The sequence below is a fragment of the Lingula anatina genome, chromosome 4 (assembly GCF_051362555.1).
Source record: "Lingula anatina isolate TDL-2025a chromosome 4, LinAna3.0, whole genome shotgun sequence".
Classification (NCBI taxonomy): Eukaryota; Metazoa; Brachiopoda; class Lingulata; order Lingulida; family Lingulidae; genus Lingula; species Lingula anatina.
In genome coordinates, this window is record NC_141770.1 from 15,171,191 (window position 1) to 15,194,227 (window position 23,037).

A 23,037-nucleotide genomic window follows, 5' to 3' on the forward strand; every position below is an offset into this window, starting at 1 on the left:
AATTTGAGAATTTACATAGATTTATTAGTGAGTTACCAGCTCTTGTGAACGTTTGGGTTTATAGCGACGTAAGGGGCACCCTGTCAACTCACCTTTTGTTGACAGTTGTTAGTCGATTGCAGTTGATCACATCTTACTCGCTCAGGCAAGGGTCAATTGATTCCCGATTTACCTGAAACTATTGGTGTCTAACGATATCGGCAATCGAAGGGTTCACAAATAGGTGGGTGTTTCTGTCATTGTTTAGAAATGTTTTGGTGTTCAAATGCTACCCGATAAAGTGCAAACGACAGGCAAAGCTCAGTCATTTTTTTTCTCTGACATTAATTTAAGATGCTCGTAATCTTTTAAGAATGATGGCAATCCGCCATTGTAAATTTGACCTAAATTCTTTATACAGCATATAGATATTTTAAATCCGCACGTCTTCGGTCAGAACGAACACTATTTTGACTTGTATGCAAGGAAAAACTTCATGAACATTTCGTCTAAGTTATTACAATGCATGTACTCAGTACCAACAGTTACGTGATTTGGTGTTCAGTAGTAACTGGTTAAGTGCAAATCAATGTGAAAAATTTGAAGGTAAATTAACGTACTGTACAAAGTCCCAATGCGAAAGAAAATGTTTAGCAAGATTTTTACATAACTTCACAATGCATCACCCAAATGCTTTGCCAGAGAAAATTGATTTTATGGTAAAAATGTTGCCTCCTAGACTCTGGTAGTCCTATTTGTTAAAAAAAAAAAATCAAGTACAGTGTGTTTTCAGTTGGATAAAAAAATATTTTTTAAGTGAAAGAACTTGACTGATTCAGTGCTTTTTGTTGATTTTAATGACTTGATTTAATTGAATAACTGTTCAAACCAAAGTCTTTCCATTTGATCAAAGTGCATGGTTATTCAAAAACAACTTCTGCAGGTTTGAATTTAGAAATAAATAATTGAATATCCATTTTTATAATTAATTTGAGAATTTTTGTTTTTGCATTTTATTTCTATTATCTGACAAGTGCTTTATTTATTTTTGTATTTAACTTCTAGACACTGAAAAAACAACACAACAGCATGAAAAAGAAATTTATTCACATTTGACTTGGACACCTGCCAACATGAAAGGCTGAGCTACCTTTGAGGAAATTAATTTAATTTGAGGGATTTATTGGCAGCAGGAAGAACAGATCAATGATGTGCTTTAGAGTTAAGATGGACTATATAGACTGGTACTGAGATATGGGAGAAGAAGAGGGGATAGAGGTGCGCTTTACTCTACCAGTAAATTTTGACCCTGAAAAGGAGCGTGAGATTACCAAAAGTCTGTTGAAATGTAGTGAAAATGTGGAGCAACAACTGTTGCACCCACCTGTCCCTATACTGTACAATAGCTGGGTGGATGTTCTAGGTGGATGGGTTATCGACCCATCAAAAACTGTTGAACGGGTGCCAAAGAAAAGGAAAATGAAGAAACCAATTCCAGTGAATGAGAACAAGACTGACATTCAAGGAGATTACGGAAACAGTAATTGTAATAATTTCAGCAATAGTGGGAATTTAACCTCGCGCTCAGATGAAGATGTGTGGCCTGGGTATGTCCCAGACTGGAAAGCCGGAGTCGAGGCTCACACTTATCGTTATGTTCCTAATAATGGGAAGTACAGAGCGAGGAAGTTTGCAAAGTCATATGGTGGCCCACCGACTAAAATACAGAGACACGTGTACGACAGGCCAGTTGTTCTTTCCATGGAACAGAAAGTCTTGCAAAAAGAAATACAACGGGATCTGCGCAGGGAGTTTGAGCAGTATGAGATGCAAAAAATCAAAACGACTGTTGAGCAGAAGGAGAGCAGCACAAACAATGTTGATAGTGGAAGGACTAAAAAGGGGCTCAGTCCTGTTACCAAGGATTTGAAATTTCAAAGACCAGGCAGTCCTCGATCCAAATCTGCCTCGGATAGTGATACGCCTGCCATATACTTGCCAATGATGGGGAAAACTGTGAGTGAGAACTTCATCGACAAATTTACCACAAAAATATCCATATTTGAGGAAGAAGTTCGCTCTGATCTGAAAAAGTTCAACAAAAAATCTGGAAATCCAGATGGTGATAAGATAGACAACACAGGGTTCCGACTCGGCAGATTAAAAAGTGATAAGTCAAAATACAGTGGCAAAACTCCACAAAAAACTGAGCAGCTGGCTCAGGAGACTTTCTCTGTACGTCAAATTTATAACTCTGACAAATCGTTCAAACGAAGTAAGGACTTGCAGCAAGAAGCAAACATTGGTGCAGTGGCCGGTGCTAACAATGCAAGACATCAGTTGCACAACAGATTTATGGGGGACATGATCACGGTACCGCTGTCAAATATCTCATCTCCAGAGACCCCACAGGGGGCTGGCTATGAGGAAATCTCTCCCTGGTACGAGAAAGAAAGAATGTGGATGAGGGATTTTGATAATGGTAGGCCCAATAGTAACCATATTCCAGATACCAAACTTCTTGAAGGATCTCTGACCGCTACACGATATTGTGTTGGCGGTGGACCCCGGGGAGACACAGGAGGTAGCAGCAATAACAGTAGTGCTGACAGCAAGAGAAAGACTACTAATGCACCAGGGTACAGCAGCACGAAAAGTGTGACGAACAGTTCAGAAAAACGCAATACAAAACACAATCGATCGAAACAAAAACAGCCAACAAAGTCAGTAATTAAAGAAGAAGCAAAGGGCGTTATCCTGGACACAGATGATTCGAGCACGAAATTTATTCTGAATGGTTTCCATGCTGCTCCTCTTGGGATTTTAAAAGATAGAGAAATGACTTTAAGTGACAAGCCAGACACGTTAAATAACCCATTTAAAGGTAATATTCTACCTCAGATCTCTGGGAAAAGAATTGAAGTTCCTGTTGGTTCAAACAAAGTCATGTAACTGCCAGGCCGTTTGTAAATTTCACTATAGAATACTAGTATGTTGTACTCTGCATAGCTGACTATGGTAAAAACAAGCCTTTAGGTCTCTTTACATAGTAGCTCAGTTTTTATCAAAGACTGATTCATTTTGGCCTTGTTATTTTCATACATGAATTATACTGACTTTCTCATTATTAAGCAACCCAAATGATATATATTTAGACAATATTTTAGTTGTAAAATTGTCTCATTGAAATAAATTGCATTAGAGTATGCAATTTGGCTAAGTTAAAATACTAGTAGATACTACTTGGCTACCTAGTGGCAGTAATATATTATTACACAAATTTAACTTGCAAGATAATGCTTGTTAGATTCAGTTAACAGTTGATGAGGAATTCTTGTTTTTCTATATTGTTATTGTTATTGTTGTAAATGCTTAATCTTTGTTAAAACTGTTAGATAAGGTCAGAGAATTGACAATCATAAGTTCAATGTGACAGCCACGAAAAGTGAAAATATGCCAAGTTAAATGAGCAATATGGTTGTGTGATTTCCCTCTCCCTCGTTATGTTGACTCGGGGTGCTTTTGGTTCTTTTGAACTGAACATTGGGCACTGTATTACTGTTAAATGATACCACCGATGTTGTTTTTTCTCAAGTCAAGAGTCAACCCATAATGACATATAATCCCACCTGTAACTATAATTATTGTCCCTAAAAATATGTCACACTGAATGTTCATTAAACAACTGAATGTCTGCATTATTGAAAAGTATTGCTTTTAAGGACTGCAGTTATTTAACTGTAACAAGAGATGGCAATAAAGCAGCTGAAATGTGAAGAAATCTGATATGTTTGAATATTTCAATTGTAATGGTGCAAGACAATGCTGAATAATCAGTGAATTTGATTTAATAGTTGACAAAGTTGTGAAGAAGAAAGATAACATGGGTGAACAATAATGTGATAAAATTCTATTCTTGCTTTTATCACAGAATGATTGAGACTTTTTTTGACTTTTGAATAATAAAAAATTGTCTCCTTGTCAGATAAATCTGATACATTTCTGTTGTACACAGTAGTTGACAAAATGTGAATTGTAGACTGCAGAATGGCCTGTTTTTGGATCTAAGATGTCAAAATTAACAAACATTCAGTATAAAACTCTCAAGAATTGCTTGCCAAACAATTCACAATTTTTTGTCGCTAGATTGAAAGGACTTTGTCAGAGCTCACAACAAGAGACCTTGTCTCGCAGGCAAGATGCAACATGGTTACCTTAAAATTACACCAGTCCGTTGTGAAGATTAGGAAGATTGTTTAATGTAGATAGCATGTTTCTGTGTCAGCATTAAATCTGACAGTGCAAATATGCAGTAGGGCCGCAATACGTTTGCTGAGTTGAAGTTCAAATCTTTTGGATAAACAGGCTTTATATGACTTTAGGATGTCAGAAGAAAAATTAAAGATGCTTGAATTGAAATGTTTGTCTTTGCAGTATTGAAAAGTTGACATATAGGTCTCTATTCACTTCAGTGTACAATTTATAAAAAAAAAAGTGAACTGTTTTTACACTGAACATTTATTTTTCCCAGAAAGAAGTTTACTCTCAGTATTTAGAAATGACTTTCTTTTTTTTTTCTTTCGTCAAGTCACAAGAGTCAATGAAAAACCAATGAATTCATTCCTTGTCCCATCCACAGAGCACAACCAGTTTGAATTGAAGTCAGTGTTTTTCTTTGTAATATTTTTAATGTGACATTGCAACTTAAAGCCAAGGATTTGCGTCTTGTTCCTTCCAAAGGAAGGGACTAGTTCATCAGCTTTTGTAAATTTGTATAGAAACACATCCACATGAACCATGTTGACTGTTCAAACACATCTACCCTGCAGACTATAGGGGCATGCTGTTTGCAATAAAGGCTCAATTTTGACAATTCACACGCAGTGATTGAGGTGATTGGAGTGGAAAGAAAGCCTGGTATCGCGTTCCTTTGCTTTCTGAACGCCCGCCCGGCTAACAACAAACATTGATCATTGCTTGCCTCATTTACATACAAATGGCCTCTTTTACAGGTTAACTTTAACAACTGACCTGAATGTTTACAGAAAATACTGCCGCATTGTTTCTTTGTATTTTTCGCCTTATTTAAAGGTTTTCAAACATTTTTTTATTAATATGGTCAATATGTAAACAAATATTTTTATGAGAGTAAATAACCAAATCATCTGAGTACACAAAGAAAGACCTTGTATGCTTTGAGTGCATGCACCCAAGGGTTTTTCTTAAGGTTTTTACACCTTATCTTTTGATAACTGATACAATAAAGACCAAATATCATGAAACTGAATGAACTAAGCAAGTGGACCATTTCTGACTTTTATATATGAAGGTAGCCTTTGTGTAAAACATGAGAATAACTTTATACTGTACAGAATATGTGGGAGTTGGCCATGCAGTGATAAAGTTTTTTTTTTTAATTGAATTGATTGAAAATACAGGGTTGCTACTTAATATGGAATATTTTTTAACATTGTTACTTTTGAGTGCTGATTAAATTTTTTTGGCTTGAGTCATTAAAAAAGTATGTCACTGAGTGATAATAACATCCAGTCTTCTGTTGTGAGATATTTTGGTCAATAATATCAAATCTGACATAAGATGCCATTCAAAAGAAAGGAACACCCCCAGAAAACCATATCAACAGTTTGATGTCAGTATTAACTTTAAGCTAAGATATTAAAGAAAATTATATCCTCCGGAGAGTAATATGTTACACAGTCAAAGAACTCACTACAGTAAATCATGAAGTGTCAGTAATTGTGGGTATTACCTCCAGCAGCCGCTGGCAGCGCCCTCATCCGACATGGCATACCCTGCGACACGATTTTTAGAGTTTGGATGGGGATATCATTCCACGCAGTGATATTTGCCTGTCGCAGTTCATCAATATTTACCGGCCGATTACCATAGCTATTAATTCTGTGAGTTACTTTTGCCCAAAGTTTTTCAATTGGGTTCATATCTGGAGAGTTTGCAGGCCAGGGCAGTTGCTGAACCCATTGGTTTTGAAGAAAAACAGTGATTCTGCGGCCTCGATGTGGGGTTGCGCAGTCATCTTGGTACACAAAGTTGTTCCTGAAGATGACTCTTACCAATCGAAGCATTGTTTGCTGTAGAATGTCTCTGTAGGAATCTTGGATGAGGTTGCCTCCTAGAAAAAACAACTGGTTCTGGGCACCAACATGAAATGCTCCCCAAACAGAGACGTTACCATCCCCTGCTTGCACCCTAGGCAGTACACAATCATCGTTTTATGCCCCTCGTACACGTCGGTGGACACGGATTCGACCATCAACGCTAAAAAATCCATATCTGGCCTCATCACTGAAAACGACGTGATTCCAGTGTTTTGGCTGCAAACGCCTGTTGTCCCCAGCCCATTGCAGACGTCGCTGTATGTGACCTGCTGTTAACAGTGGTTTCCATACTGGCCTTCGTACAAAATGACCAGCTTGCGGTAATCTCTTGTTCACGAGGGACCTTGAAACGGGTGTTTGAATGACATTTTGCCTCTCTTTTCTGAGGACACTGGTTGTCTTTGTACGACCAGCACGGTGTCCTCTCAGGAGAAGGCGATCCTGTCTTCTTGGTGTGATACGCGGACACCCTGGTCGAGGTATTGGAGTAGGTGCCCCTGTTGCAGCAGTTCTTTGGAGGACTTTACAAATGGTTCCTGATAAATGTTGAATTACCTGGCAATGGCTGTCTGTTTCTGGCCATTTTCTCTGAGAGCAAGAATCCCATAATAAGCTGCGTTGCTTAGGTGTCGAACCATATCTTCACTAAGGTACCTGTCAAGTTTCAGAGCGATCCCTCTGTTGCTTCTCTAAACACACTCCAAAGATTGACCAAACCCATGTGTTTTTACACAAGGGCAGAAATTGCCAAAAAGACCACCCCTCACATTTCTGACCACAAAACATGCAACTGCATGCATCAATTGTTTCGAGAGTTGTGTGGTAATTAGGTAACACACCTGGCTACACATGGAGTGACACCTCAGCTTTGGATTTTAAGTAGTTAGAGAGAAATGATATATTTTGTAAAAAATTTACTCGCCAAAAAATAATATTCCATATTAAGTGGTAACCCTGTATGGTTGCCAACTTTCTGATTCATAATCCCAAACATTGTGTCATACAGAGTGCTGGTAATGTCATTATTTCATTTTTAAAAGTATGTGCAGTTTGCTGCAGGCCTGTAGTATGTTGAGAAAAATCTACAAAGTTACACTTACTGATTTTTAAAATGCAACATCCTCTTCTGATGTGCTTTAGGGTTTCAATGGATTTTTTTTATCACAGCACAAGGCATCATTATCATTTCATATTTTGTTATATTATAATATTTAAATATTTCATGTATTTAAAATAAAAATCCTCTTAAAATCTTCAAATTTTCATTAAAATTTTTTTTAATATAATTTTTGTCAAAGTGGATAAAAAATTATATAGATGAAAATAAAAGAAAAAATTCTGAAAGTTTCCTTTAGCATCTAAATTTGTTTCCTTGAGCATGTAAACTCAAACAGAGGTGGTCTGTGTATACTTGAAAATTGTCAGAGTTACTAGATGAAGTGTCCCTATAACTCTGTTAATTAAGGAAATAACAAGTACATTTGATTACCCCAGGCTAGTCTGGCACTTTTATAATTCTCCCAAGTTCTTGACTTTTTCCTGGCAACCACGGTACCACTGTGTAAACAGTGGAAGCTGTTATTAAACCCAGAGAAATGCATTACGCTGAATTTCTTTGAATTTCTGATCAATACCCAGTTGTGTGATTAGTCTGTTATGTTGAATTTGCCAGTGATATTTGACATTTACCTTTGGGGTGTTTCTTCCAATGGAGCCAGATTTATTGGCAGTCGATTAACAGTTAATGTGCCAGGGCAAAAATTACACAGGTAGCAGCAAGTAATTTACTGTAACCTCCTACTGCCAAGGACCTTCAAACATCATCATTGTAATTCACTTGAAATGGTCCAACTATGTTTTTTGCTATTAAAGATCTAATAAAACGATCACCGGTGGAGTGTGGAATCCCAGAAACGCATATAAACCACTTCTACTAGTTTCTTATCCAACTCAAATAAATTAAAAATGCCAAGGGATAAATTAAATAAGTCACTCGATCAATCCAAAAAGAGTGATGTCTTTTGGTAATTCTCTCAGTTATACTATTTGAAACTATATATGCTGGCATTTGGCTGGCTTTTGTGACAAAAAATTAACATAATTCATATGCATCTTTAAAACAGCATTTGTTCAAGATAAAATTTCTTTTAACACAATATCTTATTATTTTTCTTATTACCAAAGGTTAGTTCTCGGCTCAGTGGGTGAGCATTTTTTTTAAGTACTTAAACTTTGACATCATTTGAGTTCACTGAAAAATTTCAGGTCTTGATTTGTGTAATAAAAGAAGCCTTTATGTATGTATATGTTTAAGATGGGCCCATGTATTAATTTTATGTTTCCCGCCATCCTTCCCCACTGCACACTTAACAATGCACACAAATGGCAAGGCAAGGCTTACATACAGAAGGTTTGTAATTTGGTCAATCCAGACCCCTTTCATTAAATGCAAAGCCTTCATGATTAATTACTTTAGAACCAAGTCAATTAATCCATTACACAAGACGGAATAATCATTTAATGTATTAGACTTATGTATTAATTAACAATAAATTAGTGTGCTGCATCAATGATTGTTGCATATTAGATCAAATAATATATTAATCAAATATGGCAGGTTTCAATTTATAAGTTTTTACTTATTTACCTATGAAAAAGGTTAAACAGTTAAAGCAATCACAATTCTTTTCATTTGTGCTTATTCTGTGTTAAGTAACACATCATTTTAGAAAAAATGAACCTTTCCACTGGTATCTCTGTCTCAAGCTGTCAAAAACATGATTAAACTTTTAATATTTTCTAATAATTTCTTTCTGGAAAGAACAACGGGCTCTACAAACCCATGTTCGCATGTATAGCAAGAGGTGTACACACATTCAATTTGTTTTGATGTAAGATCAAGTTCAAAGTACTATAACCAGCAGTACAAACCATTGAATGATGGCAAAGTTCTAGTGTTCAAACTATTGATTTCATTATGGAAATGGATCCTAGCAGGCTGCCTAGCAAATGCATCGTCATGATGGCTAAACTTAACAAATTGAAAACAAATTTATAAATTGCAATTTTCCCAATAGCTTGGGATAAAAAACTTAGTATACCTTGGGTAATAAATGGAAAAATGGCTGACATTTCCTTCCAGGGATTTTTTTTTTCTTTTTGAGATATTTATGTCTAATGAGCATACTTGATATGTTATGCTATTAATAACTGTGAATTATTAGCTCAGCATTTGACAATGTATATAATTAGAGTTGTGATAATAAAAATTTATGTATCTTTCCTTTGACGTAAATTCTCAAATTAGTGTGTCAGCTTTATTTAAAATTGTCTGCAATAAAAATATCATGTAATTAGTTTACTGTTGCAAATGCTAAAGAGGAAAGGATTATATGGCGTTTGTTCTGTGACTCTCTTAAGGTTTCAATTATTTCCATTGTGTATTATTGTAATTTATATTCGCCATAGTGAATTCACTTTGATTGTGCCCATAAAGCACAGAAACTTAGAGCAGCATAATATGAACTCAGGAAATTTGCAACTTTACCAATAATATTTGTTGAAGGAACTATACCCAGCCCTCTTTACTTTTTATCAAACACCATAAAGACAGAATAAGGCTTGAGATTGAGTTTTATAAAAATATCTGCTAAACATCTCTGAGAACACTTAATCAGCTCTGTTCTAGGGTCACCTTGCAACTGAATTTAAAATCAAAGTTCCACAAAAACATTTCATGCCTGTAGAATTTATTTGCTGACTCCCATTGCCATGTCTCCAAGTAAGAGGAAAAAATTAGTTTAAAAGAAAAAACTTCCTAGCCTTTGTGCTTACCCCCCCCCCCCCCCCCCCCCCACCACCACCACCACCACCACCACTCCAATTTCAGAGTTTACTAAATATTGATAGTAATAGGGTTAAGTTTTGCTGAAGCTCAGGATGTTACATATGGGCTTGGATGCATAAAAAAAATTGAGATTCATAATCATTAGAGATTGTCTAAAATGTTTTGTCAAGTTTTTTTTCAACATTTCGAGCAGGCATGGTCGCATAATTAAATCAACTTTATTGTAACCAAACACATAACAAAATTGGCGATTACATTTGAAAGGTTGGACTCCCAAACTTTTCAAGTTCCATTTCTGTGAAACCTTGCATTAATTAAAAAATAAAATAATACTCAAAAGTGAAACCAACTTGCATCAAACATGAACAATTATTCCAAGTTCAGCAATGATTTTTATCTCTTTCAACAGAGGAAGTTAGATTCTCATCAGCACTGGTTTGCCAGATTGCTGTCAAAAAAATTTATAAAAAAGTTCAACAGAAACAACAGTCAATTATGAGACGAAGAATAAATTACAGTGATTTTTGACTGTTTCATGAACAGAAAAAAAAATTATGAACAAAACATTTTTTACAAATGAAACAGTGTGAAAACATGGACCACAAAAAGTATTTTGTAGATTCTTTTTTTGGTGTCTCTTTAATAAGATGACTCCATTCAGCTACACACTTTTTTCTTCCAATTCTTCTAACAAGGACTGCAAATCCCTGTCCATCATAGTCTGTGTATGACAGTCTATGCTTGAGGAGAATCTAGTTTGTGTCTCAATCTCTGTTGACTGTGTCAGCTCAGCAGAAGAGGGCAATGAGTGCAAGCTGGTCTGAATTTCAATATTAGACAGGATGTTGCCACTAGGTGGAGCCTCTGTTGTCTGCGTTTGACAATCCATGGCTCTAGAGGTGGTAGAGATATTCATGGACAGGTGTCTTTGATGTGAGTGTATTTCAAGTCCAGTGATGCTGCTTGACTGAGAGAAAGCAGACGACACTGTGGCACTGTCATCTGGAGCCTCAGTCTGGGTCTGTATGTCAGCCAATGACAGATCAGGAAACAAAATGTCATCTGTCTGTGTGCCCATGCAGCTGAGGAACTCATCCACCCAGTCATTGACTGTCTGAGTCTCCATGTTCATGAAGTCATCTGCTGTTTGGACGCCTGAGTCACTGAACATAGTCCCCAACAGAGGATTTTCTACTGTCTGGGTCTCCATGTGAGTGAACCCAAAGGTCCTGGTACTTGTTCCCATTTCTGTCACATCAGCGTTACCCATTTCATCTTCTTGGTTTTCTCTAATCCCAGGACAACCTCCAATCATAGGCCCTCTTGTTGGTGAAACAGAAATTAGAGGATTTTCACTCTGATTTGCATTGTTCTGTTTGTGTCCATAAAGAATATTTGCATTTATATTCAGCCCAGAACCAGGGGTTAGCCTCTCACGGATAATCCTATCTGGACTGATCTCTCTATCTAACGTAGAAATGGCAGTCTGTGTCTGTGAACTTTGAGTTCCACCATAGTGCTGGGTGTTAAGAAAACTTGACTGAGTCTGTGTGGCAATGCTTTCTGCTAATCTCTCCAGCTCTTCCAGCAAAGCTGAGGTCTGTGTGCCACTCTCTGTGAAATCTGTCAGAGATAGTGGTTGTGGTAGACCACTAGTGTGGGCAAAAGTTCTGTTGCTCCTGGGTAGCCTACGGTGCACAAAGACCCCAGACGATGTTGATGCCATGCCTGTTGAAGTCTTCACAGCACTAGCAGATGCCAAATCTGTGCTGCATGCAGAGTTCCAAGGCAAATCATCCATAGTTGTTCCACTGTCCACAGTAGCAGTATTACGTGTTGCCATGGTAACAGTATTAACCATGCTGGGATGAGGCCCTCTCTGACCAATCAATTCAGACCTAGTGCTCCCTACAGCTGTTGCATGTGGAGTTCCTTGCTTAGAGGCTGTTGCAGTGTTGGAGTCCCTGGAAAGGGTTTTGTTTTGTGTTTGTTGGCACGTGATCGTGTATGGAGCAGACGACCTTCTTGGTCTATTTTTCCTCCTTCGTGATGTTTGGTTGACATGTTTGAAGTTCGGGGATGGTCCACGGGCCGCTGATTTTGGGGAGACCTGTAGATAGATGCAGTACGCAATTTTACTGTGATTTACATAATTAAGGTGTAATTATAATTACTACACAGGCTTGGTGTTATGAAGAAATACTGGTCATACATTATCTGGTATTTGCCACTTTTCCAATGATAACTGATCTACAGTGTTAAAAGATGATAAAAATTAAATAAAAGGTTTTAAAATACTAGGAAACAATTGAACCTTAATTAAGATGTTGATTGAGAGAGCTATCAATGTAACTGAATAATGTTCCCTGAATAATGTACCCAGCTGATATTTTTTTCTGAATATGAAAGGAAAAATTCCCCATGAACACATTATACCAAGACATTTTCATTTTGAAAAAAAAACACCAAGACGAAATATACCATTGTAAACAAGGCAGCAAAGCTGTCAAATGTACAGACAAAAAACAGAAAATAAAGATGCAAAAAAGGTCATTTTGTCAATTTTGATGCAATAATAAATAATGCTCATAATAGCACTATCAGTCAACACTGAATTTTAATCATGCACAACAGGTAAAAATAAAATGGTCAATAACATGAGCGGACCCAGAGATATTCTCTGACAGTATTCCAAAGTATCTATTTTGATCCATCCTCCATTTTGATGGTCTTCCAACAGAAGAAAAAATAGATACCAGGCAATATAAACTTAATAACCTGACTGTCTTCCGGAAGTCCCAGAAGATGGTCTCAATCTACCCTTTCAATAAGATTACAGTTTCAGGACCATGAGAGTTCAAATTCACATGATGAAAGTCTCAATATTTGAAAAATGATGACAGTGCATAAAATAATATTACATAAGTAACATAATGTTTAAAGACATAAAAAACAATACAACTGCTTATGTGGAAATACAGAAATGTCAGAGTCTCAGGCGGATGAGAGTTAAAAGTCACAAATGCAAGTGTTTGAGAAAAAATTATAAAGGAAAACATAACAAAACTAGAAAAGCACTCCGAGAGTGCAGACCTCTGCCAAGGTAGCAATTGTTGATTATTATTGATTTTTGTCCTCTTTGGCCCACTTCTGACAGTTCCTGAAAATTTCAGCAAAATCGGTCCATAACTTTTTGAGTTATGTTGATGACAAACAGGGGTGAAAATACATGTATAACCTCCTTGGCAGAGGTAAATATAATTCCAATGAAGCTGCTATTCAAACTTTTAATCTTTCAGTTTGATATATATATATATATATATATATATATATATATATATATATATATATATATATATATATATTTAAAACTTATTTGCAATATTAAACAAAATTTACCTGCATAATTATCACTGCTTCCTTATTATTAATCTAGCAGAGAGCTTAACCTATGGGAGTTTACAGGGAAATATCAACAAGTGTGCTTTATGTAATCTCAAATCACAAGTGTGCTTTATGTAGCCTATCAATTAGGCAAATTACTTTATAACTGAAATTAGCGAAGTGATACCCAAGGGAAATTTATAGACTGACCCTCTCAAAGGTCTTTCAGGCCCATAAGTCACAACTAAGAAGAGCACAAAACAATAATGCACAAAATAGGAGACTACCACTTCTGATGCAATAATACATTATGTTTTACTGCACAGTCAACATCAAATTTTAATCATGCACAACAGGTAACAACGACGAAAGTAAAAGCATAAGGCTTCAGGCCCATCAGAGTTCAAGTTTATACTTAAAAAATGCCAGAATGAGAAATATGAAAATTTCACTCAAAATTGCATAAATTCAATAATAAATGATAACCCAATTTACCTGGCTTTCTAATTTGAAATGCATGCCAATCCTAAAAATCATACTTATCAGTTAAATATAATAATAAGTAACACAGTTTTCTTTTCATAATGTTTGCAGTAGCAGTGCAAAAAGATTATTGTCAATTTTGATGTAACATTACATAATAAATTATAGAATAATTATCACCAATTTTTGATTATTGACTATAAATAGCATGGACATGTAGAAAATTTGATTACCATACGGCTTCATGCTCATGGGAGCTCCGAGTCCCACAATGAATATGCCAAAAAGATAATGAATATTTCACTAAAATGTATAACTTCCAGAAAAAGAAGCCAATTAGACTGCTTTTCCAACTCGGGCTGCATTTTAGTCATGTGTTTCTTTTTTGAAAATTTGACAATCATAAGTAACACGGTTTTCCCAAAATGGTCATCATGGCAGCGGCACCAAAAATTGTGTTTTCTTCTATTTTGATGCAACATTACATAATGCTTAACAGCATAATGACCATCAATTTTTAATAATAAAATATACATGTCATGGATTTTCAGAAAATGTGACTAGTATGGGTCTTCAAGCACGTGGAGGTTCTAAGTTGCACCTTGAAAATGCCAATAAGTGAAAAATTAAATTTCCACAAAAAACTGTTAAATTGCCAGAAAAATTTACCAAACAGACTGCATTGCCTACTGAAGCTGTATGTTAGAGCCATGTTTCTTTCCTGTAAGTTTGAGAACAGCAAGTGACATGATTTCCCTTAAATGGTCATCATAGGAGCAGTTCCTAAATAGGGGTTTCTTCAAATTTTGATGCAACGTTACATAATGTTTAACAGCATAATAACCATCAAATGTTATTAATAAAATATTACTAACATGGACATTCAGAAAACGTGACAAGCAAATGTCTTCAGGATCATGGATCTTCAAAGTCACATCTTGAAAATGCCAAAATGTAAACAAGACAGCACTGTTCTGAAATGGGTTTATTTCCATTTTTAACATTTTTTTAACATAAAACAAAATAAACATTTTACTGCCATTTTTATATGACCAACTAAGAAAATTGATGAGATGGGAAAAATATCAATAGAACAGTGTTAAATTTCCAATTTCCTCCATTCTGAGATTCTGAACATAGTGGATGATTGAATCTGACAAACTGAAATGACATGAGTTTATTTCCATTTTTGACACTTTATTACACAATACACAATAACAAGTTTACCATCATTTTTACATAATCAATTAACAATGTTGTAAAGATGCAGGAAATATGAAACAAACACTTTTACATATCTTATTAGTTAAATAATGAGACTGTTAACATGCCTAAGAATTGAATCTGAGGAAATGTGAAAAAACAGCATAACTTCTAAAATAATGGCCCGATTATGCTTATTTTTGAACTCAACCTGCGTTTTAGTTAGTTTGACTACTCCTGTGAGTATAATGACAATTGGCCTATTTGTTTTTCTTTTATTGTGTTATCAGTGTTGCATATATGTTGAAAAAAGTGAAAAAACAGCATAACTTCCTTAAAAATGGCCTGATCATGCTGATTTTTGAACTTGACCTGCGGATTATAAATATTCATCAGTTTTGTAAGTTTCAAGCCAAAAAGTAAAATGGTTTTCCACTTATTGTGTTATCGGTGCTGCATATATGCTGAAAAAAGGGAAAAAACAGCATAACTTCCATAAAATGGACCCGATAGCTCCGATTTTCGAACTTGACCTGCATATTATGAATATTCATCAGTTTTATAAGTTTCAAGCCAAAAAGTAAAATGGTTTTCCACTTATCGTGTTATCGGTGCTGCATATATGGTGAAAAAAGTGAAAAAAAAAATAACTTCCCTAAAAATGGCCCGATCATGCTGATTTTCAAACTTGACCTGCGTATTATGAATATTTATCAGTTCTGTAAGTTTCAAGCCAAAAGCAAAAACAGTTTTCCACTTATCGTGTTATCGGTAAAAGTGCACGACGGCGACGACGGCACCGACGGCGACGACGACAGATGCAGATGATGGCTATATGTACAGACACATCTGTGTCTGTACATAAAAAGATCACTAAATGAAATATCATCATATAAAATTCACAATGAGAAAAGAATATACTGAAGCAACATTTTAACACAATAAAAGAATTTACTGGAAAAATTTAAAACTGCTATTTACCTGTGACCCCTTAGATATCTTAACAGCAGGTATGTGGGCGGCCCTCATTGCCTCTCTCACTATATAGTCCCCCGCAGTTTGTGTTCCCGCCACCTGCAGGCTCCTCTTGGTCAGTGTCTGGGTCTCAGTGCTGACCTCTCGTCTGTCTCTCGTCTGCGTGGCCGTAGCAGTCCTGATGTTCGCAGCATGAAGAGCATGCTGGCCTGAAATGGAATTTTTTAAAAATTCTTTAAAAATATACATTTTTTTTAAGTTTTTGGGGTTAATGTCCCTCAATTCTTTATTGTATTTTAGAATTTTGAAAGATAATTTTAAAGTAACAATGTATAATTTTAGTATTGTATTTTTTAAAATCTTAAACTGTACAGAACATGTCGGTGCTAGGTGCAATGGAAATGTACAAGTACATAGTGAAATGTGCCACACAACAATTAAATATTATTATTATCATTATCATTATTATTATTATTATTATTATTATTATTATTATTATTATTATTACCTGAGGCTAGGCCCCTGTGAGGTGATAATATGGCAGAATTTGTGCCTCCTGGAATAGGAGCCTGTAAATGTGGCTGTAAAATAAATAATTTAAAATTATTTATTTCAAAAGTACAGTTTACTTCATATCTATTATGGAAAGGGCTCAGAGTAGTCTGTTGCACAACAGTTTTCAATACATGGGGCAGTCATGAAACTAATTTAATTTTAATTCTTATTTAATCCTATAATATCTTAATCTCAATATATACAGGCATGAAAAATGATCGAATTATCAAATGGCAATATATGTTATCTACCAAACACAACTGTATTACAGTATTCCAATAACAAAACTATGTAATAACCTGATATCTGTTCAATGAGGGTAGTGTCTGTATGGCCATAGAAGTATGGTTGACGCCTGGCTCTGTCTGTGTGTCCACACTTTGAGTATTATGGGATGGCAAAAAATGCATAACTGGACCTGGATAAAAGTAACCAAGTTTCAGAAAGCAATAAATTCATACTTTTGGAATATATATGCATAGATGTAATAATTATCACTGTGAAAATGCCTGTTATAATGAAATTTTGAAGCTTTGGAGTCCCACTTTAAATAATAATTTCTATTTCATTTAATAACATTTATCATTTAATAACATATATCATTTTTGCTTTTACTTGATATATGAACAAACAGAAAATATTTATCAAAAGATATGAGGGAAGATTTAACTGATAATATTAAAGTACAATAAATCTTATATTAGGAAATACCATGAATATTGACCGTAAACACTGGTTCAAATTGACCAGAATCAGCATCATGTTGGTTAGAAATGTAAAATGTTTACAACTGACAAGGTGTTAATTAGTTATAACTCATACCTATTAGGCTTTCTACCTAAAGGATCTTGTTAAATGAGTCTTTAGTCAGCAACATACTAGATAGCAACAGAGTTAGAGATTCTGTTATCACAACAAACACAGAAATTAGAAACTTGGGTATAATTTTCCACAACAAAAGTGACATAACATCACACATTAACAATGTGTGTAAATCATCATATTTTAATCTGCAATGAATATTATCTAAGATTCTTCACCTTATTGACAGCAAGCAAACAGCATTTGTGACTTCTAGACTCAATTATTGCAACAGCCTCTTGTTCGAATACCTACTGTAACTATCAAATGGAAAAGCTTCAGTCTATGCAGAATTCAGCAGCCGATCTCCTTTGTAAAACTCAGAAGTCCGACCACATCACACCAGTTGTCCGCGATCTTCATTGGTTACCCGTGTCTCAAAGAATATTTAATATATTGCTCTTGACTTTCAAAATTTTAAAAGGCGACTGTCCATTTTACATGAACAATATAATAGAAATTTTTATCTCCTTTTAGAACTCTTCATTCCAGTGGTCAGTTTCAACTCAAGCGAAACAATACCAAAAAGACTCCTAAAACATGTGGTCACAGGAGTTTGGAAATATGGTTCACTTTATGGTCCAATTTTATTAATATATCAAATGTGTCTTTAAATGACTCTTAGCACTGTTTTAAAGAAAATTGAAAACACCTTTTATTTAAAGAACATTTTGGTTAACTGTTAGTATCTTTTAATTTAAAATACTTTAATGTTAGTTTTTAATTTATCTTTGTAGTTTTAGTTTTTATATGTAAACACAGCTGAGACGCATGTGTAGAACTTTTAAGAAATTATTATTTTTATTATTATTATTATTATTATTATTAACACATGAAATATTGGCAAAATTCTACAGGGCTCATTGTACTAAACATACAGTTCCTGAGGATGATGTCACTCACACATCCCACATAGACAAAGGTCCTTTTCATCACACACCGTATATAATACAAACATACAAACCTTTTAACTGGATGGCAGCCATTTTTTCTGGTGCATTAGATTTGGGGAGGAGGGGCTTTAGACAAGAGGGTCTCGAGGCAGGTGAAGTCTTCGGCTTGAGTGACATTTTTGGTCCTTCTACATACACTTGGAATACCATGTCTGGCAATGGAGGGGTGACAGCCGAGCCTTTGCTTTTGGCAGTGCTAAATAGGATGCAATAATATTATTAAAATTTTGCACCAAGATCAATTTAAACAAAATCACAGAACACGAACTGTAAACATTGGGAAATTTAAACATTTCAAGGATATACATTGTATGTGCAGTTTTCAGAGTTGTATATAATAACATGAAAAAAAATTCAATAATACTCTTATCTATATTTCTACTTTCTACACTTTGTGCTAATATTCATCTCTTTGAAGATCCTTTCAATTAAATTGAGTCCTTCTGGTAAATATAACTTTGGTTTATAGATCATATTTTTTTCAACAGTATTGCATAGGGTATACCCTGATAAGTAACAGAAAATAATTGAAAATTCCAGTTTTTTTTTTTTTTTTTTTTGCTATTAAAAGGTCTAAGGGACATTATAATTATGTACATTTAAAAGTAATGAGCAATTGTTTCTGTATATGTTCTGCTTTCTGTACCGCATGTCACAAATAGAACACCTACGTCAAATATTCCTTAGTATGACTTGGCCTATATTAGCATAAAATGAAATTAAAAAAGACAACTATATTATTTTGCTTTTTTACCATAACCCCCTCCCCTCAATCATTACCTGGCCTTTTTTGGCTTGTACTCTTGTGGGTAGGGGTGGTTTGCTCTGGAACAGTGCGTGGCCAACGCTTCTCTCGTAAAATACCAGTGGTCACATGACTTACAGGTGTAGGTGACTCCACAGGATTCCTCATGCCACTTCCTGTCTCTGTCCAGTCCGAAATTCCGCCTGCACTTGCTGCACTGGTACTTTTTCTCAGCATGTACCTTCATGAAATGCTGAATGACAAAATATAGTAATCAGTGAGTAAGTCATGTGCTCAAGGTCCTACAATCAAGGGTCAAACATGCCTTATACAATGTAGGTTAAAAAACACATTTTATCTGTTTTAAAGAAGTTTCTTATTTTGCCATCTTTGACTGGGTTCCCATGCCTAGATCAATAGATTATCTAAGAGGATTGATCCAACTCCAAGGGGTGTCTTGCTAAATTGCTGTCAGCTTAAGCAGCTTAAATGTCTGGCAGGCCTGCTGAAGCTGCTAGCCCTTAGGAAAGAGTCCTATAGGATCCTATAAGATCCTATAGGATTCTATAGGAAATTGGCTCAATTGCGTATATAGGATCCTATAGCATCTTATAGGCTCCTATAGGGTTTTTTCATTAGGGAAATGATAATAAATTACCCCCCTAGCAGCTTCAGTAGGTGTGACAGACATCTAAGCTGCTTAAGTTGACTGCATTTTAGCGAGAATCCCCTTGGAGATATCCACAGTTATTTAAATAGGGCCTGGGAACGGTCCCTTTACCTAAAAGGCATTGAAAACACAAGTCCACTTAATACTCTTAATACTCACTTGCTTGAGTTTTTTAAAAACAGGAAAATGTTTGTGCCCTCCATCTTTCCTGTAAATGCACTCTGGCATAGGGCAATGGTAATGTATGGCAGCATCTTTAGCTACAGGAGTCCCATCCTGCAAATAATGGAGCAGTTACTGCAATTTTCGAACACTTGACTCATTCAAGATTACTGTTTTGGTGTACAGTTACTTTAGCAGCCTATAGTAATGCTCATGCAAGTCACAATACAATTCTTCCACAGGGAGCTACGATACTGATCATCAAATAAAATATTACTCTATTACTTTTTACAAAGTTGATCACATTTAATAATAAATTTGTAAATGAATCTTTCAGATAGTATGACAAAGACAAAATCTGTTAAAGGTGTGTTTAGAAGAAATCAATTATACTAGTACACTCGAGTGCAATGATTTACCTGTATTATAGCATGTACTCTACACAGATATTCAGAAAAAAATCATTGACCTCAGGATTGATGCTACCAAATAGTAATTAATGAGATTATTCCAAACATTGACCACAATGGAAATAAGTGTATTCCTTTTCTTGTGTTACTCATGTACATACTTTTATTCATAATTTACATTTTGAATATTAAATAAATATATCATATCGTATAGGGCGCAAAGCTTTACCTGTATTATAGCATGTACTCTTCACAGATTTTCAGAAAAAAATCACTGACCCTCAGGGTGCAAACCTTTACCTGTGTCATACCATGGGCTTTAAACAGGTGTAACTGGAGCATGGACTGCTGAGACAACTTCACCCCGCACTCTGGGCACTTCACACTGATTTTCTCCTCTGCACTCAGGGCGTCCACAGATGGGCAAATGGTTACAATGTTACAAGGAGTTGCCATGGTATCTTAATCCTGCATCCTTTTGTCAACCCCAGTGTGTTCTGCAAGCCATCTCGTTCCCCCAATGTATTACTGACATTTACATGGATCTGAATATAGAAGAGATGTCTAACTTAGTCAGTGAGTGGTCCCACTACTAGAGTATTCATGTCAGTGTAGTCTGTCTATTGACACCCTGAGCTTCAGAGATAACATGAAACACACCATTATACCATATATGGGGCCATACATGTACCTTGCCGTTTCAATCTACTGATGGACCTCAAACACATGAAACGACCCCTCTTCAATAGTAAACTTGTCTTACATAATTAGCCCCATTAAAAAATGCCATTGTTTATTTTACCCTGAGGTTATGATATCACGATACATTTAACAAGTAAATAATCTTCTTTAACGGTAAGTGTAAGAACATTGATGGTTTTTATTTACTATTGTATTCAGTCACTGTTTAAGAAGACAAATATTAACGCATTAATTATCTATTTTTAGTGAAGTGAACTATGCTTTTTGGATTGTACCACAATCAGTCTGCTGTCTGATAGATTATATTCTCTTACCTTATGTATAAAGAACTAAATTCCACTTTGTTTTTATTCGATGAAACTACGAAAGTTTGACACTTATTCTCTCTTCGGCTCTTTTATAATAGGAGATTCGAAAAATTACCAATAAAACATGGATCGGATAGGTGCGTTTTGATTGTGCGGAGCGCACCAAAAGCAAAGTCAACACTACTATGGCACTGAAATTATCTTAACTTGATGTGAAATAACATTCATAAATTAACAAAAAGATAATGTGCCAAATATGTGACTCATTTTATATTTAAAAAGTCTACACATTCTACAGACCTAATATTCGTCTTCATCATCGATAGTAGGCCTGTATGTCTCTATACAGCAGAATATATTTTAACAGTAAAAAGAATTTCACTTTCAATTTCGAACTGTGATGGAAAGCAAAATTTAACCCTGATTTTTTTCAGTAACATTTTTATAAATCGTCATTTTCTTATGGCTTAAACTCACTATATTGGAATTCACAACAATTTTCCCTGTCCACACTTTACCTCAAACTATTTTAATAATGAATAGTGTCATACAGGTAGGCTGCAGGGCCGTATTTTTTTATCAGAAAAACTTCTGAACCTTCTCCTTTTCCAAGGCCAGCAGAAATCTCTTGCTCTTGCGTCTAGACTAGGACAAATAATACGATTCATATTTTTGTCCAAGGTATAGATGAGCGCTATATAATAGCATGCTTGCATGTAGAGCACAAAAGATATAGGGCCTAAGTACCTCACTGAAAAATTAGAGAATTCAAGCTTTACGGGAATGAAAAATGAATGAAAAATAAAACACGTATTAACTTATCTATATAGAGTCAAGTTTGGCTATCCGCTGGTTAAATATGCGTTCGAAGGGCTATATATTTATGGAATAAATAAAATTAGTTTTGATTTGATAATTTATGAGCTTTTTAAATAAATTCCTTCAGTCTTAAAAACAGATCTATGGAAACAAAGTCAAAACAAAAGATTTCAACTTTTACCATCCGTTTTTTCCCCACGAAGAACGAACCATTTAAAATCTACCCATCCTATTGGGCCTAAAGATGGGACCTGTAGTGATACGATCCCAATTCAATCCAACAATCTGAAACATAAATCGATGGAAATAAAGACAACACAGTTTGTCTTGTGTTTCTTTTCACTTAAAAATTCGAAATTTTTGACACGCGCGGCACGTTCATCTATAATTATAATTATTTAAAATATTCAATAGAATAAGAAATTTTGCATGTTCTTGGACGAATCAAGGCGGTGTATTGATGTATTCGCCCAAGGTATAAAGTTTTGCAAACCTTGCGCTAACACAACAGATACGTCTGGTGGCGATGCACATTAGGCCTATACACTTGACCAAAAAGCTCGGAAACATGAAATTGTTTCTCAGTAATTAAAAAACTGTTATGTCGTGAGGAAATCTCCAGTGTGTATTAAAAAATAACGAATGGTGAGTGCATTATCCAGGGGCGGATCCAGGATTATTTGAAGGAGGGGGGTCCAGTTTTTTTAAGAATGAGAGGTCTCTGATGCGAAGACAACCCTTGCCCCCTTGGTGTGGGTTTCGGTGTTTTGGAGGGCAAACGGTGCCATTTGGTGCAGTTTAACGTTTAGAACTATGATTCAGCGCTTCAAAATTCTAATTTCAA

The 23,037-nt window shown here is 35.4% G+C and overlaps 2 protein-coding genes across 3 annotated transcripts; one reads left to right on the plus strand and one right to left on the minus strand.

Annotated features, from left to right (window-relative positions):
• Positions 1-68: 68 nt before the first annotated feature.
• On the plus strand, positions 69-3,969 carry LOC106182112 (uncharacterized). The gene is made up of 2 exons (XM_013566762.3): positions 69-223; positions 1,045-3,969. Exon 2 carries the CDS (start codon positions 1,234-1,236, stop codon positions 2,929-2,931), a length of 1,698 nt encoding a protein of 565 aa, XP_013422216.2. The 5' UTR covers positions 69-223; positions 1,045-1,233; the 3' UTR covers positions 2,932-3,969.
• Positions 3,970-10,162: 6,193 nt separating this feature from the next.
• Positions 10,163-21,646, minus strand: LOC106163695 (uncharacterized). Of its 2 annotated transcripts, XM_087011330.1 has the most exons (9): positions 21,381-21,646; positions 20,665-20,909; positions 19,952-20,068; positions 19,158-19,375; positions 18,389-18,573; positions 16,863-16,981; positions 16,517-16,589; positions 16,015-16,217; positions 10,163-12,073 (listed from the first exon to the last, which is right to left on the minus strand). In XM_087011330.1, the coding sequence occupies exons 2-9, from the start codon at positions 20,818-20,820 to the stop codon at positions 10,625-10,627; spliced, it is 2,520 nt and encodes an 839-aa protein (XP_086867456.1). In that variant the 5' UTR covers positions 20,821-20,909; positions 21,381-21,646; the 3' UTR covers positions 10,163-10,624. The 2 variants fall into 2 exon arrangements, with proteins under 2 accessions (XP_086867456.1, XP_086867457.1); XM_087011331.1 differs by lacking the exon at positions 21,381-21,646 and having other exon boundaries at positions 20,676-20,804.
• Between the last annotated feature and the right edge of the window lie 1,391 nt (positions 21,647-23,037).